This window comes from Echiichthys vipera (assembly GCF_963691815.1).
Source record: "Echiichthys vipera genome assembly, chromosome: 3".
Classification (NCBI taxonomy): domain Eukaryota; kingdom Metazoa; phylum Chordata; class Actinopteri; order Perciformes; family Trachinidae; genus Echiichthys; species Echiichthys vipera.
Window position 1 is genome coordinate 25,173,941 of NC_139828.1, and position 27,012 is coordinate 25,200,952.

At 41.1% G+C, this 27,012-nt stretch overlaps 1 protein-coding gene across 6 annotated transcripts in view; it reads left to right on the forward strand.

Annotated features, from left to right (window-relative positions):
• The window catches only part of palld (palladin, cytoskeletal associated protein), a 61,251-nt gene that overhangs the window by 3,540 nt on the left and 30,699 nt on the right, over positions 1-27,012 (forward strand). For all 6 annotated transcript variants that reach the window (XM_083911399.1, XM_083911404.1, XM_083911401.1 and 3 more), the window contains exons 3-9: positions 20,685-20,860; positions 21,221-21,287; positions 22,347-22,464; positions 22,578-22,640; positions 25,418-25,559; positions 25,668-25,691; positions 26,454-26,573. In XM_083911399.1, coding sequence (XP_083767525.1) covers positions 20,685-20,860; positions 21,221-21,287; positions 22,347-22,464; positions 22,578-22,640; positions 25,418-25,559; positions 25,668-25,691; positions 26,454-26,573 — 710 coding nt within the window. The remainder of the gene's footprint in view (positions 1-20,684; positions 20,861-21,220; positions 21,288-22,346; positions 22,465-22,577; positions 22,641-25,417; positions 25,560-25,667; positions 25,692-26,453; positions 26,574-27,012) is intronic.

Sequence of the window (27,012 nt, forward strand, 5' to 3'; positions counted from 1 at the left end):
ATATTTATTTTTATTGATCTCTTAGTTCTTATTCCATAAACTGTGAGAGGCATAAGATAAAATGTATATAAAAGAGAATTTAGCTGATGACCCACTTGTTACCATTGTTATGGGTAATTATTAACTATAATAAATCAAACAGTGTTAGTGTGTGAATCTGTCAAATTAATTAATAATTATCTGTGTCAGGTAAAAATGATAGACAATGGAGAAAAAAAATCAAAATTAGAGAAAGAGATTAACTAATGCCAAATGTAATTATCGATTACTTTACTGAAACATTAATTAATGTTTAATTTATTATTCACCCAATTGATTCATCTATTTTGCTCTATTTATTTACTGTTCGTACGTATTCACAGTGGTGTCTACGGAAGCAGCTAAATGATAAGATTTTGAGATATCTGTCTGAGGTTTGAATGAATGAATTTGAATGAATTGAATTGAATATTATGGTGCTTGAGGCATAAAAAACAAAACAAAACACTGACAGCAACATACCTTTCCAGAAAGAGCACATCTTTTACTTTTGATAATCCCTTCTTTCCATACTTTGGAACGACCATGATCCAAGAATGTGCTGACCTACAGTATTAACGTACAGACCTCTATACCACAGTGTCAGTGATGTTGACCAGAGCAGGCGTCGGGACTCAGCCTGGCTGACCTGACCCGTTAGAGATAAGGTGAGCGAGGCGGCGGGCTGTCAGGAGGTGAGAGTTAGCCGCATGTTGACAAGCGGAGCACCTGGTTTCAGGTTTGCGGGGACTTCCACTCTGTGTCCATTGTACCAATGTGTGGCATTTTAAGCAGGGGCGGACGCTGTCTAATTTACGCGCGGATGAAATGTTATTCCATTTGAGAGGACAGCACCCCCTGCTCCAGGTTATTTGCACCAGTTCATCAGCAAACTAAAAATACACTCCTCTCTTGTTTCTAGATGTGTCAACCTCACAGCTCAGTCAACATACTTGCTATTTACTATAGAGACATACCTGTGCTACTTAAATTTACATGTGATTATTTCAGGGCTTTAAGGATGGTCTTACTGCAGTGTGTCCTTTCCTCTCGATAGTAGTCCATATGGATCACTTTTGAACTACCCTAATATTCAGAATGGCTCCTTCTGGTTGCAGCACTTGATTTAATCATTATATTATTAGAAATCAATACGCCATTAAAGTTGTTGTTTTGAGAACTTGCGATCTTACCTAAAATGTAAATGAACTTGCACTTCATTCAGCAGTTCATGATGTTGTTGAGGTCACAATGATGGCCCCTCCAAAGGGCCTGGAGTTTTGAGCGAGGTGTTTGGGTAATCAGAAGACATAAAGTCAGTGGCCCAGGACGTGAATCTCCCCAGTAGGCTACGAGGGGCCTCTTCTGCGGCTGTATAAATAGTCTTCAGGCCAACAGGAGCCAGGCACAGGAATGCATGCAAGGCGTTTTCAGTCACCAGGCTCTACATCTCCCGACACCTTCTTGGGGAATATGAAGGTAGTGTGTAGCATGTTTAACCACAGGGAAACAGGAGAGCCCAGACACTTTGGCTATGCCGACGTTATATAATAGAGAAAATGAATGGAAAGGGAAGTGGAATAGTAAGAACTGATGATGCCTTTTCTCTCAATCATTTCAACATTCATGTGTAGTTTACAAATGCCCCCAAAAAGGTTATGATCTTAATGCTGCTGAAAGTGAATGTAGCTGTTGTTTTTGTTATTTGATGGATTGTGTAATTTTGCCACAACGCCAGCTCTCTCAAACATATGTACTCAGTATTGTTTGTCTGGTTAAAAAGTGCTCTCACTTCCTGCGTTGGCTATTGATTGTGGACACTAGATGGCAGCAAATTCTTTATTATTAAAAAAATGACGAAGCATCTTTTGGAAGTGTAAAGCCATATAGTAACATATAACGGAGTATGTTAAGCCACTATTCAGTTTAATTGAAAACAAGGCTTGACAGCTTTTGAATTCTTAAACTTTATTTTAATGTCTTTATTGCATTTTCAAAGGAAGGGTAAAATGAGACTGCTAAAGCTCAGCTTTCCCCATGTCTTGTTAAAGGATTTCCAGGAGCCTAAAAAGGAGAATCTAATTTTTTCAAGTGTGGAACCTCTTTTAATCCATTTATTGTGATTGGGGTTGTAAAACATGTTTCCACTTTAAAAGTTGTGTCAGAAGCCTTTGCAGCAGTATAGGAAAGTATTATTCGGGTAGAGTGGCAAATATTGCTGTGAATGGGTTCGGATCGATGATCATGTTGTAGGGATATCCTGCAGAGTTAAAAATATTTTGGTCCAATAATCAGCTGATCACAGCTGTCTGTCTGTTGTGCATGTGTGTGCACAGGTGTGTCTCATCTTTGTTGTACATCTCCGTCTCCGTAGTCAGATGTTTTCTGTATGTTCCACTGGGAAGTTAATGGCTTCGGTTCACCTTTTTCTTCTCTCATTTCTAACAACCTATCCTTGAACGTTTACACGTTTTTTAAATATAATTTTAGAAAGGTTGAATTCAAATGCCTTATTCTATTTTCAATGGGCAGCGCCTTTGATGCCGTTGTCAGTCTGAGCAGCTGACACACCTTCTCACCTTCTCGTTCACTCAGACTAATTAGTTGGTGCTGAGCTGATGCCAGCATTTTGCACGGCCAGTGAAAGAGACATTCCTGGTGGTTGGGTGGTTGGGTGCTGGGCGCGGTCTTCCATGGTCAACCACAATTTGTCTCGGACAGAGAGTCTTACGGTGCTGAGTGTCTGGTATTCTTCAGTATGTCTTCATGCTCCTCACACACACTGTTTTATGCAATGCACTGTTTATAATGATGCGTCTCTGGTATTGGGATGCGTGTGTGTTTTATCCTTGTGGGAACCACTTTGTGCATTTTTTCAGTCTGAAGTAATTTTGGCCTTTCTTTACATCTTCAAGGGGCTAGTTTTGAGTTAAGATTAGCTGTTGGCATGAGAGAATAGGAATTTATGCAGTCAGTGTAAAACCTGTGTGTGTGTGTGTGTGTGTGTGTGTGTGTGTGTGTGTGTGTGTGTGTGTGTGTGTGTGTGTGTGTGTGTGTGTGTGTGTGTGTGTGTGTGTGTGTGTGTGTGTGTGTGTGTGTGTGTGTGTGTGTGTGTGTGTGTGTGTGTGTGTGTGTGTGTGTGTGTGTGTGTGTGTGTGTGTGTGTCAAAGAGAGCATTTCTAAACAAAATTGATGGTGTGAGATCTGGTTGTGCAGTGTACCAAACACGCTGCCTGATGACTGATTTCTCACTATTTCAATGCAATGCAAAGCAGACAGAGAAAATCCTTCTCATATTGTGCCGTGCTCAGCATGCTATTTTAGGCATTTTGTCTGATGCTCTTCCATGTCATTACCCTAACTGCCTGCTGTGCAAACAAGGCATTTACAGACTTGTCTTGGAAATGAATGAAGAAGAGGTTTCTTGGTTTCAACCAAGTACACAAAACCACAGATGAGAGGCTGCTGGTAAATTTTGCCATCAAATCTACGCGAGGCGATGTCTCCATCCTCCATCAGGAGGAGACGACATTCCATAGGTTGATGATGGAATTTGGTGTAAATATACAGGAGGATCCTTGCTTGAATTCCAACATGGTGCCCTGTTTGAGCTAATGTTTGAGCAACGATCATAGACAGCAGCAGGCAGACATAGAAGGACTTACACTCACACACACAAACATGGAATCCAAGAATTATTTTGCAAGTTGACTTTGTATTTATACTTCCTTAATTGGCCCATTATATTCCCCTGAGTAAATGCTCTGATCACATTCTTTTTTTTTTCTTTGCAAGGCCATAAAAAGGCCTCTAACAGACATGGTTCAGTCCCAAATTATAAAATAATTGACATTATAGTCTATAGCCAGAAGGGCTAAATCCCCTTAATCCAAGGGTCCAGGAAAGCTAATAAAAATATATAATGCAAACGGCAATAAAGCATTTAAATGCAACCTATGTGAAGAGTTAAAAAAACCAAATGGCGGGAGAATCCATTTCATGTCAATATATTCATATAAAAGGTCCCATATTGTGAAACATGAGATTTCCAGGTCGTTTTTTATTATAAAGCAGGTCAGGGTGCTATATAAATAGTGTGAAAGTACCAACACACTCCCTCCACAGAGAAATGCACAGAGTCTGTATTCAGAAACTGTGTCTTTACAGTTGTTACAGACAAAAACGCCGACCAGTCAAAGCAGCCTGGAGAGGGGCGTAAAGAGACAGGAGCTAAAGCGTGTTTCAGGGTAAATACAGGTATATTCAGACAAGAGAAAAATAATGTTTGTGAACATTGAAGCAAAGCATGTAAACATGTTCTACTATACACCTTTAGTGAGTACAATATGTACCCTTTAAGAGAGACATGAGAAAATAATAATTTCTTATAATATTAATAATAAAAAATGGTCTTCTTTTGTTTCAGTCTTTTTCCATCTTTCTTGCAGATGTTTTGGACCTTCATTGACCTCCTACACTTTTGCACACAAACAAGGGAAATATGTGAGTTTGGACCCAGTGCCAACTTGTTGTTTCAGAAGTTGTTACTATACCAGCTAACAGTTACAGTAGCCCTTCCTCGTACATTGTGTGAAACAGACATTTGTATGAGGTCATAGCAGGTGACCCACGACTGACTCATGACGTAACCTGACTGTAATGATGACTGTTTGGCCTGTTTCAGGAAAGCCATAATTTTAAAGTCTCTCCCTGGGCTCATTTGATCTCTGCAGGAGGAGGGGAAATGAAAAAAAAAGCACTGGTATGTTTATACCTGCTTTTTTAGAAATTTTGCAAGCATGATGTCATTTCATTTTTAAGCTACAAATAATGAGGGAGCCTGGAATGACTGTGGGGGTGCACTCGTACTTCAAATTAATATGGGACAGAAACGTAACATTCCTGAAACATGAAAACATTCACACAAACGTTAACTACGGAATTCTGTATGGAGATTTTGCAAGTTGCTGTGAGGTAGTCAGTTTGACGTATTATGTAGTTCTCACCATGCTGATAACCGAACTGTGCATGTTATACGTGTACAAAGATGTGTTCAAGATGTGAGTACATTTGAGCTTGTTCACTGCTGGCCGCCAAAGAATTTCTCGAGGTAACCATAAATAGACAAAAGCAACATTCATGTAACCTATATCACCACTAAGCAGACTACATAGCTTTACTGTCAATTCTGGCCCACTGCAGATTAAATACATGAACGCATGACAATATCAGCAGTAAAACATTCAGATGGACGCAGGTCAGTGCGATTCCTCAGTGGTATGTTAATGGAAGTTGTGACGAATGGAGCTATGTGTCTAAGCCTCAGCAGTGGCCCCTCGCCCTCCGCTGGCCTGGAGACAGAGTGTGAAGTTTCACCCAACAAAGTGAGACTTTCTCTGCTCCTCTTCTGGCCTCAAAGTCTAGAAGGCTCCTGACCTTGACCCCTTATCACATATAGTAACGGAATTCACAGTCATTCATTATTCTATTTGTAAAACAAACTATTTTACACATGCTTGCTTCCACCATGGACATACATTATACAAGACAGCTCTGGTCACCTATCGTAAGTTATTAAAGGTCCCATATTGTGAAAAGTAATATTTCCATGTCGTTTTTGTGTATCAAGCAGGTGGAGGTGTTATATAAATTCTGTGAACGTATCAAAACGCTCAATCCACAGAGAAATGTAAATGTAAAGGAACAGGCACTAAAACAGAACGTTTCAGACACAGGGTAAATACAGGTATATTCAGACAGTGAGAGAAAAATGTGTTTTTGAACATATTAGAATGTGCTAGTATACACCCAATATACAAGTATGAACCTGAAATGAGCCTGATATGTGACCTTGATCTTAAGTAGTCAGTTAAATACATTATAGACAAGTAGGATAAAACAAGGCTACACAGGGTTCAAAATAAAGGTTTATAACACTTGTTTATTTTCAAGGGTACACTATTTGACAGAAATTAAGCATTACGTTGAGCATTCTGTGTGAGATTTAGTCTAAATGTATTATATTTGCAGCTTTTAATCAAGAGAATAAAGCTCTAGCAATGTTATCATGCTACACGCATACACACAGCCAAAAGGATTCTGGGCTCATTGACAGCACCGTGTTGAAATCCCATTTAGTGCTTAGTGGGTGAGTCTTGTAGACCATGAAAAAGGATTTGCTACTGTTTCTTTTTTATGTCCTAAAACATTTATAGCAATATAATGTGGCCTTATATCTATGTAGCTGACATACAATAAACAAAGGAATGTTTTCATACTTGCTGTAGTATATGGCCAACTTAGATAGCGGTCAATACGTTACTAAACAATCAGGCGAGAAAGAGTTAAGGGAGTAGTGTAAGAGTAGAGGGAAATGAAATTTGTAGAAAGTTATATAAGTGGATCAGTGACAGTTGAAGAAGTGGAATACCAGATTTAATATGAAGCATGTCTCTTGCAGACAAAGGCAGCAGTCATGCACGGCAAGAGGATGGTAATCTAAGACAAGTTCAACAGGAGGATGGGCAGAGGACGCTCCATAAATCTTTGCTCTATGCTAAAGCTTCTCCTCCACACCGAGGCCTGTTTGATTCGTCGGAAAACATGCACACGCTATTGCTGGAGTTGGTCACCATTAACCAACTGCAGCAAGCCTTGCAGGGTCAGTCACACATGAACGCTCAGACCACTTTGAGGCAGATCACAACAGCTCAACTTACTTGGGCCTCACAACACCAAAAGCTTCACTATTTCAAGTACAGGCCACTGAAAACTTTAGCCAGGTAAACATTAGTTAAAGTGGGCAAGGCATCAAAGATTTTCCAGCACTGCAGTTTTCCTCAAGTTTCTTAAGTTTGTAGTTTTGAGTCATCCGGGCCTCGGGGTCTGTTCCACAGCTGGGCTGTGAACAGTAAGCACTGGGTAACATTCCTCTGTTCACCTGTTAAATGACTCTCTGCTGTTCATCATGCTTGATAGGGCATGGCCATTAGATTCAGCTTACAGTAATCTGCTTTTTGATGAGATATTTTAGGCTGTTATTTTTCCTGGATGTTGAATTCCTGCGTGGCTGCCAAAGAGTTGCGTTTGATGTTGAGTCCCATTCAATTACGTACCTATGACGATATTGAAGTGGTGGAATTTAGTGTGTGCTGTTGTATGTGTTTGTGTGTCTTGAGTCTAGAAACTGCAGCAGACTCTCAAGTTGGTGCTTAAAACTGTACAATGCGTCTACATGTGTTGTGCACTTGGCTGTGTGTTGTGCGAAAATCTGAGTCTGTGCAGCAGGGATACTTGTTTTACGAGCAAGCGAGAGGTCAAATGGGACTCATAAAAACAAGCTCAAGTCTTCCTTCCCATGTACATGTGACAGGATAACAGCTGTGTGAATGTTAAACTGTCGTACATAGACGCTCAAGATATGCATCTTTGTTCCTCAATGTTTGTCTTTTGCATATCACTTTAATAAAAAATCACCGCCTTTCCCCTCTTTCAGTTCAATGCTCCTGATGTCATGGGGAGAGACAGTAAGAGTGGGGGGTCTGCAGGCTTCAGTTTCATACTGGGGGAAAGAGGAGGAGGAAGAGAGGTAGATGCTCCATCTCTGGCTCATGTGTATTATTCAGAGCTCAGATCTAAAGTCGGTAAATTCAGTGTGGTGAGGAGGTCGCAGAGTTCAATCCCTTACTGCAGCAACTTCAGCCTGTTGCCTCTGTTGCTATTTATCTTCTTCGGTAGTGTTTTGTTGGCAGTAGTTTCACAGTAATTTTTTTGTCTTTTTCAGTCTTTAACAAAGCAGAATTACAGGGTGTTACTGAGTTCTAGACTAACTAATGTGCATCCAGTTTGTGAAGTAGCTTATTATCAGTGTGTGGCTCTAAGTCTCCACCCTTGAAGGGGGCATATTCTGGAGTGCCTACCAACCCACAAACTGTGAAATAACACAACCAAGTCAGGTTGAGTTACACTACCATAGACTGTATAATAGAGATGGACGTAGCTTCTGGGTCTGAAAAATGAAGCCAATGCTGAAGTGCCCTAAACTTGCATTCTTTCTCATTTCCAGCAGGGGGCGACTCCACTGGTTTAAAAAAGAAGTCTATGTGTCATGTCAATGAGAGAATGACCTTAATTCTCACTTGATTTATTACCTCAGTAAACATATTCCTAATGTTTTAATTGTCTTGATCGGTACTTTAAAGTCTTCTTCAATACAGCATGATGTTCATTTTGTAAATTGTGGTCCCATTTAGAGAAAAATAGATTTGTGATTTTGGGCGTGGCTGCCTTGTGATGGACAGGTCGCCATGCCATTTTGGATGTTGTCCATGTTTCATCTTAGGACTTTGATCCTCTCACCGCGTGTTTTCACTTAATTAAAGTAAATTGAAACAAGGTCGTCTAAAAATATCTTGTTCAGCTTTCTTGTTGCATCTTGCTAACAAAGCTAACATTAGCTAGCTAGTAGTTAGTTAGTAACTTAAAGCTTGAATATGTAGTCTTTATTAAAAGCTATATTTAAAAAAATAATAATACACCCAATGGGTGTTTTGAGGGGCACAGAATGTATGTAAAAGTTTTCCTTTTCCATAAAAAATAATATATTTAGTCTGAATTAATAGTTTCTAAAAGAAATTGACGGGTTTGACAATGACTTTCTTTTTTTAGATTAGTTTTCGGCAGTTTTTTCAAGTCTTTTATTATACATGAAGACAGTAAATGGGGGATGAGAGGGGGGGGGGCAAGCAGCAAAGGACCACAGGTCGGAGTCGAACTCGTGGCAGCTCCCGGATCTGGATCTGGAGCCTCTTTACATGGGGCAATGGGGTTGTTTGGCTGCAGAAACAAGGAATAATAATTATGAGTTGAGAGCTAGCTAATCGATTACACAACATTCAAAAAAAGACTTCCAGTTGAAGACTGGCTAACGTTAAATACTGTTATAAAATTAATTGATTAGTCGAAATTAGTCGTTCCTGTATGATGTATGATGCTGATCGCTTGACACACTTGGCAACAAACCTGGCAACCAGACTGCTGGAATTATTTTTGTTGTTGCAACTACGATCTTGATGGCAGTGTTCTGCTCATTCTCCATATTCAACCTTTAAGGGAAACTTTTCAACTCGTTCTGTGACACTGCAGCGCGGACAGTACATGCAAATGAGCACCCGGAACTCCCTGCTAACTGGCTGACAATAGTCCATTGGTTAGGTGCTACGCACTCTCGTCCAAATATTGTCACTTTCAGTTTAAAAAAACCAAGATGGCGACGCCCAAAATGCCAAACTCAGGGCTTCGAAAAGGTGGTCCCCAAACCAATGGATGACGACACGGTCCATTTCAGTGCAAATAACAGGATGTCAGCAATGACAGGACATAGAGTAACTATGAAAAGAGTAAATAGTGTTAAAATGGTAGTTACTCTTTGGAAGATATAGCTGTATTCTACAGGTGACTCAGAGCATAATCATACATGTGACCACACATCCGCTCCGTGTGGTTCAGCTATTGCATTAACTCCATCTTATTGTTTTTCCCAGAAAGTTATGATACATTACCTTAGTAGTACGCTGACAAAGACTGTTATGTGGTTTGTCTCCAGCTGCAATTACTCAGTGGCAGGAAGATTGATGATTGTGGTTGTGGATTTGGATGTTAAAATTAGTAAATTGATGAAATGATCTGGTAGGTAGCAAAATCGGATCTGGCTACCAGCTTTCAGCATAGGTGTGAGTAGAAAACTGCTGCAGCGTGATCTTTGTTTAATTAGGCCCAAGACTGCTTCATAAAAATAAAATTAAAATGAATTCCTCAATCCCACACACACCAGTCAGAATTATACTTACTCATTACCACAGCTAATGTAGTTTTTTTTAAATAGTTCACAGAAACACAAGTAGCGTTACTGTGTTTCTCAACAATAATGGGCCAATAAGACATCGGATCTTGTTCTTCCTTTCAGTAGAGGCTTTGTGTTGCTGTTTAAAAACGTGGGCTCATTTATTTTATTTGGCTGATGTGTTTAATTTTGGGCTCTTCTGGATGTTGCTTTTGTTGGTTCTCATGCTGGATTTATTTGACAGTTGTGAGGACACATTGTGATCACAGTATGACATCATGAGAGGACATAGTCACTGTTTTTGTTAGTGTCATTTGGTCTCCTTGGAGCGAAAACAGTTGTCATGACTACATGTCCCCATTTTTTGTGATGTCTACTGACCCTCGAAAGACCATTTTATACAATGAAATATTATGTGAAAGTGGCCCTCTGACTGAATACGCATGAATGTTTGGTTGTGTGTGGTGTGACAGAGAAATTATTGTGCATTTGTGTGTGTTTGAATTCATGTGCACCTGTGTATGTTTGAATTTTAATAAACCAAGGATGTTGCTTGAAGGGAGGAAGCGCTTGTTGATTCATATTTTGGAAAGCTGCTTTCATCCGCACACTGTTTATTTATTTATTCTCTCTTGTGTCTCCATGAGGAGAGCAGTCAGGCAGAGCAGTGGGTCAGAGAAGGCCACTGTCGTTCAGTAATTAATGGGAACATACTGTAAAAGCCCTTCTTCTTATTAACCCGTGTTTTATAGTCACTTAGGGGAAGTAGGGTGCATTTCGTGTTGTTATCGCTACAAATGGGAGAGAGTTTATTTCGCATACCAGAAGAATTTGAATGAAAGAACCGCATGACTACAGTGTGTGTGTGTGTGTGTGTGTGTGTGTGTGTGTGTGTGTGTGTGTGTGTGTGTGTGTGTGTGTGTGTGTGTGTGTGTGTGTGTGTGTGTGTGCGTGTGCGTGTGCGTGTGCGTGTGCGTGTGCGTGTGCGTGTGCGTGTGCGTGGGACAGAACATTGTCAGGTGTGTGTTTCTTCTCAGCATAGATTTTCACGTTCACACACAGAGACAAGACCCAGTAACAAGCACCACAAATAATCCCATCTGCTATGTCCCATTGGTAGGCTCTCAGGCCTCTTCAATGACAGCGACCAAAATATCACTACTGTGTGCTAGACCCTGAATGGAGCCCTGTACAGAGTGAAACACACCACACCCTTTCATTCTGCTGGGGACTGTGCATGTGACACCAACCCTCTGGCTCTAAACAAACCTCAGATACCAGATTTGCTGACCAAGGTGAATTTGGAGTGTTTCGGCTTATTATATGGTCTCAATTTGTCTGTATGTGCAAAGCATGGCCAATCACAGTAGCAGCCACGGCCATTTGTCTCTTAACTTGCCAGGTGCTACCAACTCAAAGTGGTCTATTTAGATCCTGACTTACCCAGGCTATTTTTGTTCAGGGCTAACTGAGGCTTCTTAGTTCTGACATGTGGTATTTATTAAGTAAGGGCCAGTGTATTTGGTGCCCTCTCCTTTTGTCTCACACTGTAGTACTTACTGTCATCTTTTATTGTTATGATTTCCCCTTCCTGCAGCCACAGATCAGAGCAACCAAGGTTTCCATGGCGATAGGGTCGTTTGGCTGGAGCCCAGGGTTTGCTGCGGTGCTTTTGATGGTCAGCAGACTGTGGCCTGGACTTGTATAGTAGCAGAAAAGCAAGTTTTGTTCTTTGTTGAGGAGACAGATTCCACAAAGAAACAGCTAGAAAATCCAGGACCATGAGTTTGTTTGTTAAAATGTTTCTAGCCCACAAAATGCATCACAGCCGAGGATGTTTACCTGTGTAGTGAGTTTGACTAGCATGGGTAGGCTTTATCAAACATGGAGACGGTTCGACCAAACCACTAGAATTCTATGAATGAAATCAATGTGGGCAGCACTGAAACCGATTTTGTCTTTTAATTGAGTCTTAAATGTGTAATTCTGTCTGTCTGGTGTGGAGTTTGGCAGTCCGGGGCTGCTCCCTCCCTCTCAACCGCCTGCCTGGTCTGAGCATTGTGTGTATGTCTGACAGTGTGACTCAGAGTGGCGGTCCTGGTGTGAGAGTGTCAGCGGCTCAGTGTGTGTCATGCTATCAGGACGAGAAGCTCAGTGTGCAACCTAAGATCAGGGAAATCACCAGTGGCTTTGGTTGAACTAACTGGAAGCAGCACGTCAGCTCAGGTAAGTTTCAGTTTGAACAGCCTTCTCACTCTGTAATGTTATTTACTGGTAGGTGAAAGTCAAGCTTACATGGTCAATCTTTTTTTTTACTTTATCATCACAGTCCAGCCATACATTGATTATTGTTAAGGAGATTAGCCGACCAACCCAGAATGACAGTACAGACAGGTGGTCAACATCAAACTTGGCTGAGGATTTAGGTCTTTTAGCAGAACATATTGCTAATTTTATTTATTTTTTTTTACTTTGGAAAAATGTGATGTTGCTCTCTGAAACAACAGCTGATAGACTGTGTGTCATTTGAATGAATAAAGGAGATTAGATTGTTGAGAACAAAAAGAAAACCGGAAATTCTACTGATTCAGCTTCGAAAGAATGACTGAAATTAAATTGTGTGTGTGTGTGTGTGTGTGTGTGTGTGTGTGTGTGTGTGTGTGTGTGTGTGTGTGTGTGTGTGTGTGTGTGTGTGTGTGTGTGTGTGTGTGTGTGTGTGTGTGTGTGTGTGTGTGTGTGTGTGTGTGTGTGTGTGTGTGTGTGTGTGTCCGTGTGTGTGTGTGTGTGTGTGTGTGTGTGCATGTTGGGGCATCCCCATGAGTGCTGAGATGCTTACATTTGTAGCTCAGCTGCTGCATATGTCTGTCACTATTTCAGTCAAGTCTCTCTCTCTCTCTCTCTCTCTCTCTCTCTCTCTCTCTCTCTCTCTCTCTCTCTCTCTCTCTCTCTCTCTCTCTCTCTCTCTCTCTCTCTCTCTCTCACACACACACTTTATTCAATTAATTCCTGCACTGACAAATAAAGTTAAGTTTGCTGACACTATTAGTAAATATAGTACTTGACAGAGTTACTAATAAATTCCTACTAACCACATTTTCACATTTTATATTAATGCCCTTGGTGATTCAGTCTGAACCATTTGGCTGCTTGGCACATCGACACTAAACACACTCTTCTCTCTGTAATGCATCACTGGACAGTCTATGTTATTGGATAACATCAGTAACACTTTGCCAATGTATCCCACCCTCCCTCTTGGTTAAAATTCCTTGGAGGAAAATATTCTTTGTTGCTTCCGGTCAGAGCTTCGACTGTCATCTGCAGCTGTCTGCTGTCCAGAATATTCCAGTGAACTCTGACCTGTGATGCTGAGCCACGATTAACAGATCTCCGTCATCAGATGGCTTCTGCTGCTCTATTAAGCAGGATTCCTGCATGTATCATCATTAATCAAGATATTTGTGGTTGGGTGCATTTACAAGCACTTAGCAGAACACTTGAACTGAACTCAGTCATTAAACAGGGATGTTAATGTTTCCTTTTCGGTAGATGACAAGTTGATGCTATTTAGTAGATTTTTTAAATCTGGTGTAGCTTTTTTCAAGATCATATATATATTTCAATAATATGTAGTCCCAGGGAGCTCAAAACAGTAATATGCGAACACCTTTTCACAGCATTAAACCTGCATTTTATTGAACTGATCAATACTAAATATTAAACTTATAACTATAGTCTGGTGTACTACTGCTGCCAATGTGTGTTAGGCAATACAAATTAGACTGAAGTAGCACTTTTGGCCGTTCGGGGCAAAACTCAACAACAAGCGGAACATCTCACACTTGTTACCTGTACATTTAAAGCAGAATCCCCCCCTCAAAATTCCTCGACAGTCGTTCATCTGATCGACTTCACAATTGACGAGTGTACTGCTGACGACCCAAGGAAGTGCAGTGTCGAGTGTGAGCTCTTGAGGTCTAGGGGCATATTCATAAGTAGTGCGTTATGTACACACTGTGTAGTGTATTGAGAGGGAACCTATACTAACTGTTACACTGCCAGATAGCATGCTGGGTACAGATCTCTCTTTGTCGCCTGCTACATTACATTCAAGAACAGACGAGGAAAGAGACAGGAGATGTTACATTGTAGAAAACTCAAACATTTTGAGCATCAGCTCTGCATCGTTTAGAATGAACACCTTTTTTTTCTAAAATAGCCTGGTCCCAAATAGCTATCTGTTAGCAAATGACGCCATACGCATACTTTATTACTATGGTACCCATCTATGTCATGGTAGATGCATTGCTCAGGACCCAAGGAATCAAAGCTTCGGGTGTGATGTTGTTTAGATGAATGGATCTTAAGTAAGCTGCAAGCAGCAATACTGGAGGTCAAGCAATCATCCCATTCCCAACACACACGTTTTGGACAGGCACTGCACTAATGAGCATTACTTTGTTAAGGAGTTGTTATGGCGACCTAATGAATGAGTCCAATTCCCCTTTTTGCCCTTAATCAACTCTATAAATCTAAATATAACTGGGTCTTTAGTTTTCTTTATGTGACATTATGTTCATCAGTTAGTTGCTAACTTTATCCGTCTGTTATTAGGAAAGTAGAGCAATTTCACATAAAATAGCTGCCTGCTGCATCTGGAAAAGATGCTGCTAAGAGCGCAGAATGTAGGTAGTTATGCAGGTATTTTGGTCAATATTGGACGAATTTTGACATCATTATGCTCAATGCTCCATAAAACGTCAGGCAATCCCCAAATTGATTGTAATTCCTGAAGAGGACATGCCTGTACCAAAGCTCCGGGCAATCGATCCAAAAGCTGTTGAGATATTTCACTTAAGTCCAATATGTTGTCCTGCTGGTGGTGCTTGCGTGATATCAAGAGGATCACTAAAGCCTGTAGGATTTGTCCTCTGGGGACCGTGAATCTCAGCACATAATTGTATAGCACCCCATTTGTTAGTTTTTGGGATATTTCAGTCTGGACCAACTGACAAAACAGAGAAACGGGCTGTCAGACCAACATTGCCATCCCTAGAGCCATGTCTTTACCATGGCTAAAAATATTGGTTAAAGCATATTCATTTTGCAGTTTTTATCTTGCCAGATGAAGTTACACGTTTTTTTGTTTTTGTTTTTGTTTTTGTGATTGTCTGCTCGAGATGGTAGAAAATCAAGTGGAGTCCCATACATCTTTAGCATGTTTTTCCTGGTCTAATGATGGGAATATTGGGCAGCTAAACCATGCATTCAGTGGTACTAATATTAGTACAATTGCATACCTGGAGGGCAGGTACAGTAAATTATGCATTGTGTGGTGTAAAGGAAAATTACTGTAATAAGACGGACTGTGGTGGGAATAATTATTTTGCAGCTTTGGTGCTTTTAGACCTTTCATTCAGTCTGGGAGAGTTGCATTCGTTGTTGGTTTGACTCAGCATTCATGGGAAAGAGGAAACCCAATATGCCTTACATCTTGTGTTTGCATGAATTCGGAGGTTGCTCTATCGTGGATATTAAAACCAACATGGCTTTCTATAGAGTTTGGATAGTTTCAGTTGACCTCTGTTGTAGTTAGTAATTAGGGATAAAGACAACCTTGATGCCGCTCTTCTTGTTCAGTTGCACTTTGGTTGACTGCTGTGGTCAATAACCTAGAAAATGAATATTGAGTAAGAAAAGAAAAAAAAGAGAAACAAGTTTACATATACATCTAGTCTACCTGTTCCTTATATCCCATATTGATTGTTTATTGGCTTGTGTGTTTTTGCAAGCTTGTCATTCCACTGTCCTGTCAATGTCGTTTTTGTGTGTGAACCCTCCTGCTTTCTTTTTCTCTTCGCTCTGCGCTCTGGCCTCCGCTCGTTTGGGTTTGTGGTGAAACTGAGCCTGGCTTCATAAAATTTTCCATCAACAGCAGCAAATAACAAACAGGGTCAGATGAGGAGAGCGTGGCCTTCAGCACACACTGTGGAGACCAAGGCTACAGGCTCTGGTTTGGCCTGTCCTTAGGAATGCTCTCTTCTTCTGTATGTGGATACGTTAGTGAAGGGAGGCCGAGATCATCCTTCTGTTATTATCTGAGGCATCATCTGGCATCACTTGTCTCAACTGAGACGCGTATAATTGCTTTCTTACATGCAAAACCTGGTGACGGGCTAATAATGTAACGTAATGGTTGTATGTTTAGTCACCGTCTTGGCTGGGTGAATCAAGAGGTGAGGCGTTACCCTGGAGCCTATTTTGCATGCGTGCTTTGAATAGTTGTGTGTCATAATGGTATTGTGTTAAGAGGAAATGGGTGGTAAAGCTACTTTCTGCCAAGAAATTTGTACCTTCACTCAGTTTTTCGAAGCACAGACTGACTGCTATTCTAACACACCCTGCTTCCCCTCCAACTGAGACTATTGATGGCTGAGTTCCTTCTTTGCCTGCTGGACTCTATGTGACTCAACAAAGTCCCCACTGGAGAGAGCACATGCTGTGAAGGTCTAGCACCACGTTCAGTACATTCCACAGAAATAGAGAGGATTAAATAAACATTACTGTCTGTCTCTAAATGACTTTACTAAGTAATTATACATAATGGTAGATCATTAAGGGTTGATCAATAGGGGGGGTTATTGTTGTGCTTGTAGGGAATGGTTTGTGTTTCCTAGTTTATGCTTGATCAACCTCAGAGGAGCACAAGCTGATGAGACCCGTGTCCTGTTCTGTGTTTCGTCAAATCGTACCCAAACAAAATGTACGCTTCCATTCCTTTACTCATACTAAGTAGATGGTCTGGCAGATCTTTGTTTCATAACCAGAATGGAAAACAACTAATTTAATTTAAAAAAACAACTTATAAGACTTCAGATGAATGCCTGAATTACAACTCTATTTTTGCATTTTTGTTCACATTATGTTGCCAAATAGAAATGCCATAATTAAATTTCTTGGGATCTGGACACTTTCAGGCCACCCTGCAGAGAACATACCCCCCTGCTGTTTGCTGGCCTTTGTTCACTGTAGTTACATACACACAAAACACAGACTTTCAGTACCTCTAACAGCTTTAACATCCCTATCACAAAAACAATAGTCATTTGTTTAAAGAGGTACTGCACACTTAAATGTGTTTTTTCAGCTGTAATCTAAATAGTATGACTGCACTTTGATGAAACACATGAATGCTTTTGTTAATATTGACACAAATTATCCTTGGTTTGAAAATGTCTCATCATGCCATCTACTGTTTTAAATCAGCCCTACCCTTGCAAGTTCAATTCTTAGGTAGAGTCAACTAGTTGGGACTTGGTGTCATCAAATTTAAGAATTGCTAACACCCTCTAATCTGAGGTCTGCAGCTTCCCTTCCCATCTTCGACATCTTGCAAACATTGTTACATTTAAAAAAAAGTATGCACTGGGTGGAGTTAGGCTCAGACCAGGGGGTGAAGTTGCACCTTAAGGGGCTGTGAATGTACAACGTTTTTGGCGCCCTCAATCCATAATGTAAATGTGCATAAGGTGCGCTCATGCATGAGAGTGACACAGTTGTGGCACACACGCATCTATTTCTCAGGCACTTTCAAGATTGTGAGTTAAACAAAGTTTAGCTTTTGGAAACACAGTGGCTCCCACCCCACGTACCTCTCATTTCTCAGGCAGTAAAAGACGTGTGTAAAGTGTACGGCCCCTAAAGGTCCCATATGATACTCATTTACAGGTTCATACTTGTATTTAAGGTTCTACCAGAACATGTTTATATGCTTTAAAATAAAAAAAACACATTATTTTTCTCATTCTGTCTGAATATACCGGTTTCCACCTTGTCTCTGAAACGCTCTGTTTTAGAACCTGTCTTTTTAGCGCCTTGTGACATCACAACCGTAAAGAAGTCCTTACGGCTCGCTTAAACAAACAGTTTCTGAAAACGGTCTGTGTGCATTTCTCTGTGGATTGAGCGTTTTGATACTTTTATAGTAGTTAAAAAAAAAAGACATGAAATTGTTCCTTTTTACAATATGGGACCTTTAATGACACCATCTGTTACAATAAGCCATTTCTGTTTGCATTTGATTATACAGTGTCCAAGTGATTTTTCTATATTAAAGGGGATTTGTATTGTGCGGTCCACATCAAACAGACAGCATATGGTTGCAAAGTCCATCGTGAACCGTTTTGATTAATGCAGCGAGTGACGTAAAAGAAAGTAATGAGGTTTAACCAACAAAAGAAACCTGCCTTTCTCAAGAAAATTGCCAGCAGACATGGCAGTCACCCAAACAAGTTGTTTCCCCTTTTCTACGCCTGACTATAATCCAGAAGAACGGATTTTAAAACCGCACAGACATATTGGTTTGCTAAAACAATCAATTTTTTATGCTCAATCGCCAGCTGCTGTCAGTTTTGTACCAAAGAATTTGGCTTGTTCACATAACAAAGTTATGTTCCCTATGTTGCTCCAGCCTTTCTCTGACTGGATCCTGTGTTTAATGCACAGATACATAGTTGCCGGGCTGTTTGAAGTGTGGCAGATGACTCTTAGCCTCCGGTGCTTCAAGGGCCGACGCACCAGTGGATAAGGTCTCACTGCTCGTACCATGAACAACTCTTCCTTAGTCTCATGTCATGATCTCTTTCCTATCACTTAACGCACCAGCATCTGGCTGAATGATAGCACCAGTCAGGTTTCCGTTGTTTCGCTTCACTGAGCGATAAGACAGAGGCACTACCCCGAGGAGTCTATTGTACAGAGGATTTGGTGTTAAAACAGAGCAGAAACTGATTGACAGGGCTCTGCACCGCTCCACCTGTCACTGCTACTGATGATGAATCACTCAGTGTGGTCCGTCTCAACAATGACAGCGTATAATCTGTCCTGTCTGACCCGGCCTGACTCATGCTCATTCACCTCCTGTTCCTGTACTCTCCATTCATACATTCACTTTCCCTCGTCTCAGTCTCTGCTCCCACACCCACTCTGTCAGGTGTGAATCCTTGAGTGTGTGTTCGGCTGAATATTTTGGCTGATGGATTGCTTTCTGGAACACGAGTTAGACTGCTGTTTGACTGACACACCAGAGTGTATAAAATCATGTCATGCCTATGCAGCAGGATGTTGGGAATTTTTATACAGCCCTTCAAGATGACTGGAATGTCCTCAGGTCTGGCTCCTGGACCGACGGAGCAGCTGTTCTTCCAGCATTTAGGGAATTCCTGCCCTCCCCCTGTCAATGTAGAGGTCGAGAGGTGAACAAGACATACATGCCCTCTCTTTTAATAGGGTGCCGATAGGCACTACTGTGTATAATGTGTCGATGGAGTGTGGGTATCTTGATTTGATGTGTCATAATGCACTTTAGAAAGAAGATAGGACATTATCACTGATCAAAGCAACATACTCCTACAAATCACGCCATTTGAGGCCAGCACTTATGTGTGTGTGATTGTAGGAGATGGGTGATGTGACCTCTCTGTTGTTTGATCCTGTAATTGATGTGGTAACGTGGTGCTGAGGGGTCTGCTTTAATCACAACCCTGTGAAAAGAGATGAGACAGATGAAGCTGGTTCTGTTGTAGACTCCTCTCATTCCTCCTGGGTCCCAGATCAGGGAACAAAGCTGGTGTCAGCAGACCCCAGGGAGGTGGTACACGGCCAGGCGCCTGCCCAGACTCATAGGTCTCTGATTGGAAGGAGGGAAAGGGTGTATCTGCTTCCCGTAACACAGCGTCTCGCCAGTTCCCTCAGGGTGGCTGACATTTGGCAGATCTAGTATCTCAGACACGACCAGAGGGTGTGTGTGTGTGTGTGTGTGTGTGTGTGTGTGTGTGTGTCTGTGTGTCTGTGTGTCTGTGTGTGAGAATATGTATTTATTGATGTTAGATTGGCAGACCTCCATCTTGTCTGGCAAAGGTATATTTAATTTTAAGTATTGCTTGTCTGATAAGATTTTATTGAAAGGAAACATAGATTTCAGTAATGATTACTATTGCATCTCAGTCTGTAATGTTTTTGCCTTTATTGGAATATTCCTTTATTTTGGCAAGAAGTGTAAGCCACAAAGAAATGGTAAAAATAAAAATAGTCATATTTAAGACCCTATTCTCTGTAACACTCTGGATCTCTGGGTCCACAACTTAGCTATAAATTTTAGACTGTCTGTCTGTTAAAAGACTCTTTGCTGCTGTATATCTGATAGTAATGATGGCCCATAATACACAGATTGGAAATAAGTCATACTTTTCTTTGAAGCACTGTCTTGACTGCAAAAGTCACAATTAAAGGTGAACTCCGCTTAAATAAAGAATTCTAATATGTTATGTCCACGGCCTTGGAAAGTTCAATCAATACTTATGATCATGAGCTGCTCTCAGAAACCACAGAAATAAGTCTCAAACTTGTGATGTTTCCAAGTATTTTTGATTTTTTACTGATTTTGTTTGTCTTGGGTTTTATTCTATTGTAGTATTTTTGTAGTATTTGAAACAGAAAATGAAAATGATTTTTAAAAGTGAGCGTAGTTCCCCTTTCATTGAATTCATAGCAGGCTAGTATACTGTCACAGTAAAAAAGTAATATCTAAAGTGTCTTTATGATTTAAGAATCAAAGTTCTAGTTGTGTTTATTAATGACCTCAGTGCAGTTTGCTAAAGCGTTATCATGGAGCTCCAGCACAGACTGAGAGATCATTTTTGGTGTCTTTGTTCTCATTTACTGAATGACTGGTGTGTCACTCTTCTTGACTCTTTTTGCCTGTGATACAAAAGAGCTGTTCTGATTGGTTAAAGTAACCAATGTTGTGATTTACCTCTTCTACCAGGTGGTTCTGTGAAGGCCGTGAGCTGCACAACTCTCCTGACATACAGATCTGGAGGGATGGTGACCTGCACACGCTGGTGATCACTGAAGCCTTTGAGGACGACACAGGACGTTACACCTGCGTGGCTTCCAACAGTATCGGAGCAGACAATACCTCTGCTGAGGTTTACATCGAAGGTCAGATGTTTTCATATCAAGAATTTTTTACTTTGAAGCCATTTATATAGTTATATAGTATATTATACTGTAGCAATGAGAAGACCTCTGTGCTGTAATGTGGTTTATGGCACAAAATAGGTGCTATTTTGCTATTCTTCTATTCTTCTAGTACTACTGACCTCTCGGTGTTAGTGGATGAGATTGCATGAGCTAAAATGACAAGAAGCAACATCCTTTTTATACATTTAGCATTTAAAAACAGCAGAACAATTTCCCTAGGAATCTGTTGTTTGACTCTCTTTTTATTGGCATTTTTACTATTGAGGAGATGGCCTTCATCACATAGGAATCCCTGCTTTTTCTTTTGTCCCATTGCAGGAGCTTTGTCATCAGACTCAGAAGGAGAAGGAGCTGTGTCAAAGTCCAGATCAGGAACCATGCCTCAGTACGTGTGTGTCAGCATGGCCTCTCATGACCCAATGAACCTTGAACGCCCTGAACAGGTTAACTGAGCCCTGCAGCAGCTAATCAGGTCTGCTGCCTTTAACTAGGCCCTTAAAGAGCCATAACTCTGACCCTGTGCACAGGCCACAGTCTAAATAATGAGAGGTGCAGGGGGTTAATATGGTAAAAAATAACCTTGTCAGGATTGTGCCCTGTACTTATTCGCAAATGATAAAGTTTTGTTTTACATACTTTCACTCACTTCATTTATTTCCATTCCCTTTCTCTTGAATGGTTTTGTTCTGCTTCATATGAAAGATCATTTTAACCATAATGTTTAGACACGTACTTTTTGCAGATACAGATGTGGATGCAGGGACTTTTAAAATACCTCCCTACCATTACAAAATAACATTTTTGACTTTTGTTTTGTTGCTATTTTTCAGTACAGAATATACTTCGGTGACAAACATCTGACACAGATACATGTTTATTTTCATTTTAATTCTTGATTTTGGATCAAGATGCATATCCAAAATTCCTAAACTTTTCCATTTGCATTTGGAGAATTGTGCACGCCATCTAACAGTACCCGCTCTGAGTGCTTTCTACATCTCTAAATGTTTTTGATTATTATCTCTTGTATACATCTGCCTCCATCTGGACGACTTCCCTATTCCCTTTCTGTTTACACACTGAAGCCAAGGTCACTGATATCATCTTAATTGCTGGGGAGACAATTTTCTTTGATTCAAGTATCATATTATAAGTAAAAGCACATCAAGTCCAGAAATGAAACATTTTTTCCTTGGGAACGTGTGTGTGTGTGTGTGTGTGTGTGTGTGTGTGTGTGTGTGTGTGTGTGTGTGTGTGTGTGTGTGTGTGTGTGTGTGTGTGTGTGTGTGTGTGTGTGTGTGTGTGTGTGTGTGTGTGTGTGTGTGTGTGTGTGTGTGTGTGTGTGTGTGTGTGTGTGTGTGTGTGTGTGTGTGTGTGTGTGTGTGTGTGTGTGTGTGTGTGTGTGTGTGTGTGTATGTGCTGATTTACGTTTTGTTTATTTCAGAGTTCAGAAGAAGAGCACTTCAATGTCCCTGACGATACGTTCCTCATCACCCAAAACCTCAGAAGTCCTTCCTCTTCGCTCCACCCTGGTCCAGTCCCTGTCTCAGCCCCCACAGCGGGTAAGCATCTACAGCACACGGGACAACAGACCCACAGCAGCACGCGTGGTTAGAAAAAGTGGAAAATAAGCAGACGCCACCTGTTCTGAAAGTATGTTTGTATGTTATTCTAGATGCAGAGCCCTGTGTCATCCCTGTATGGTGGTGATGTGTCAGGTCCTCCTATATTCACCAAGGTAAGACTGCGGACACTATATACTATATATACATGGCTTGGTCAAAAGTATGCAGACGCCCATAAGCTCTTGTGATTGTTAATATACTGCTGAAACAAGCCTTTATGCATTTATGAGGTTGAGCACTGATGTTGGGTGACCTGGCTTACAGTCTGTGTTATAATTCATCCAAGAGGCCCAGAAAGTTGCATTAGATCTCACCACAAAAGTTACAGCCAACAGCCAACAGTCAACTACCACATAAGAAATAACTCTCCGTACCAGGTTTTATAAAGAGAAACGCTAGTTAGCCAGTTAACACATTAACAGCACAACCGGACGATGAAAGAACAAATTATATTATGTACATAACAACAATTCTGAACCATTTTCTGCTGAAAAAAAAAGAAGCTAAAGGAAATGGTACCTGATAGATCAAGTTTGTTTTCCATCTCACAGCCTCTTGACTTTAGCTGTTTGCTTTCCTCCCTTCCTTTTCTCTTCCCGTGCACTGATTGAGATCAACAGCTTACCAGAGGGATTTCTCTGATCGACGGCTTCCGCTGCAGATTCAACATGCTCAATTGGCTCAAATGCCACCACCAAGGGAAACTAGCTCCAATAGTACCGTGAAAACTAGGGCGAAAGATGCAACTTTGTCAGAGCTATGAAGGTCTTTGATGGGGTTGAGATCAGGGCTCTGTCCAGGCCAGTCAAGTTCTTTCATACCAGTCTTGGAAAGCCATTTCTTTATGGAAATATTTTGTGCACAGAAGCATTGGCATGAAACAGAAGAGGCCTTCCCCAAACTGTTGCAATAAAGTTTGTAGCATTCCATTGTCTAAAATATTTTGTGAGCTGTGGCATTAAGATTTCCCATAATTTGAGCCCAAACCATGAAAAACAGCCTCACATACATACATACTTAAATACAATACATCATGCATGCAATACATACACGCATACAGTACATACATACAGAACCTGACACACGGACTGTCTACATGCCTTCCGATAATAACAGTATGCAGTGCTGTGGCTTTCAGCGGTGGGGGTCACATAAAACACAAGCTCAAGACAAGAACACCCTTTTCCAGCTCAGACCCTCCTCCCTCTCCCTCAGGCTGTGGGTCTTGCAATGGCAGGAGTCAGACGGGCTGAGGCAGAGCTTCAAACGGCCCTGCCAAACCCACAAGGGTCAGGACTCTTTCACTCTCATTCAGCCAGTCAGGCCCTAAATCATTTTCCACTTCATTACACAAAGACATTCGTTTTTCTTCACTTCCACCCACCTCCTTTAAGGGCCGTCGCAGGCTTTAATCATCTCGGTGAGAGGATGTTCACCTCCTGTAAAGTCAGCACCGTGATGTCACCCAAATAACGCATGCACACATTTGCTGTCAGACCCATGATGTTCGTCCACCCGTGGTCTTCCCAAAATATACTCATGCCGAAGACACAAAGAGAAAGAAGCTCACAGGCACATTTATTTACACTGAGTGCCTCTCGTTGATGGATGTGCTAGTCTGTGTCACCCTGGTTCTCCTGTTAACTACAAAAGAGACACCACAGTGTTGACAGTGGCTTCAGCCCCTACTTGATGTTTTTTTTGTTGTGCAACACTACAGGCTGTCAAAGGAGTGATTGGAAATAAGTAAATAGGCATTCGTAAAGAGGATGTCCTGAAATCTTGAGGTTGAGAACATCTTTAGGTCATGGGTAATTATTTTCCTGTTTTATTGCCCAAAAGCACAATGTTCTCACACATATAGGTGAAAAACAGCATACAGCAGTCTAATTAGTTGTCTTGGCAGAATGTTTCCTTGTTATACTAAATGCTAAGTGCTAGCTTAAACTTGAATATTTAAAGTAAAAAATTAAAACACTTTCATAGAATCAGAAAGGTTTCCCTTAAAAAATCCTCTTTTATAGACCTCCAAACTGCAGGTATTTAGTTTGTTGATGTCGCCCTTTCAGGTCATTACTTTCCAATTTATTGAGAAAATTATTTCATTTTGGGATCCAAAATTTTTTTGTTGTTGTGACAACTATTTGGACCAAAACATGTTAGGCTACAGTTGAAAACAAATGGTCTATTTTTGAAATACATGGTGTCCAAAACTAATGGACCAGATAGATTCAATAAAACGTCATTAGATGTCAGGTTCTTGGAGGAAGGTTTATTTTCACTTATTATATCTGTGATACCTTAAGAAATCATGTTAGACAAAAGAAAACCAACAAAAAATGATTCTGTGATTTCTCTGAGGAGAGACTGTTCAACTCAACAGTGAGTGAAGAATGATCATTTTGTTTTCAAATGCATTCTTGAGTGCATGGCTCATTGAGGAGATGGTTGGAAGATGGTTTCTTTAATAAATAAAAAAACAGGAATACTGATTATTTTAATGGACCTCGGCTATATGAGTACCTGTCTCATAATAGGGAAGTTAACTAATTCATAGATCCTGTGGCTGAGCAGGATCTGGTGATTTGTATGGAAAGAGGCTCTAGTTGACTTGCTGAACAGCAAGCCAGTGTTCTGTAGTGAAACAAAGTGAGTGTCTATAGGCGTCAGCGTCCACTGGCCACTGGTCTCTCCATTCCTCTAATGGTGTTTCTTGACAACGTGTCATCTTCAACAATCTCCCTCAGTATCCATCCTATGCTGTAACTCTTAGGCAGATTTATACTTTTCATTACTGGTTTCAGTCTCTTCTCATTTCCTCATCATTCTGCACTTACTCACCACTTTTTCTCATTACATCTCTCTTACTTTATCCCTTCTCTGTGTGAAGCTGCTGCAGGATGCCCAGGCATCCGAGGGCCAGGTGGTGGTTCTAGAGTGCAGGGTCCGTGGTAACCCTCCTCTGCAGGTCAGATGGTACCGCCTGGGAGAAGAGATCCTGGACTCCCCCGATTTTCGCATTCTCCAGAAAAGTGAGACATTGTAAAGTAACTGAGTGATTTTTCATTAGACATTTTAATATATGCTAATAACCAAAATATTTCGTCTCTGTCTTTGTCTTATAATATCCTGTGAACCAGAGCCTCGATCTGCAGCTGAGCCAGGTATGCCACCTCCGTTCCTCAAAGGTCTATTGAAATAAGATTCGGTCTATTACAACACAACACCACATTCATGTTCGCCGCAGTCAGTGGTTAAAATTAGTAATGGATTATTAGATGGGTCTGGAGACTCACATTGAGGTTGATCATTATCAGCTGCAGCCTTTCACTTGGTTATGACTACACCACAGGTTAATAAGTCTGCGTCTCACGGGACACTCATAACACATCTACTACAGTCAGAGGGTGTCCCTGGGAAAGTCTGAGAAATCTACAGCCAACACAAACTCCAACACATAAACACACGCACAAAATCACAGATAAACAATGACACACACATGAATTTATATCAGACATCTCACACCTGTGTTACTCAGGGGTCATTTCAGGTGGTGCTTGTAGGCTATGAGTCACTCAGACGTCCCTGAACATCTGCGCTTTAATATTTCTGTGTGTCTGTCTGTAGTTACATCCACGCTTGTTTGCCTCCCCGCTGCTCTCTGTATATCCAACTATGAATAGTGACTCACCACCAGTCGACATGACATGTCTATCATCGGTCTACCGTGTGCTTAACTTGTCTTCTTCTGTTATATCTCATTACAAACAAGTCAAGTGTCAGCATGTCACCCCACTGCACACCTGTGCGGATCACTGTTCATCAATGTAAAGTCTTCAATCTCCACCCATATAAATCTAACTACTAGGATCATAAACGGATTAGTCATGAAAGGTGTATTGATGTGGCTCGTTTAATTTTTTTAGAGGAGATCTGCACCCTGGTGATAGCCGAGGCCTTTCCAGAGGACGGTGGTCTGTTCCGCTGCACCGCGTCCAACCCATACGGCTCCGTTGACAGCACAGCCCAGCTCACCGTTACTGCAGGTGCGTGCAACACAGACAGAAATAAATGCTCAGCATGTTGTTAGCTTGCAGCATCTGGGCATCGACAGGCAGAAGTCACTGCAGCTGAATGTTGAAGCCAAAGTGGCAACCTTAAGATGCAGTTCCTGTTTATCCTGAAAAGCCCAAATTCTGCCTGTAATGCACAATACACACAATGTACAGTCAATGTCAGTACACAGTAGAATGTGCCAGAAGTAAGTTGAGCATTTCTGTGGAAGCCTGGTATTCATGTTAAAGGAAGTTTGAACCTGTCTTTAGTCATAAATCTTCTGCTGCTGCTGCATTGTTTCAATATGAATTTCAGACAGCATGAAACATGGCAGATACTAGCTGACATGAAAGAATACTTGAAACAAATTCCTGAAGACCTCTCTCCATTTTTTCTCTCGTACATGAGTTAGAGGTCAAGGCGACTTGT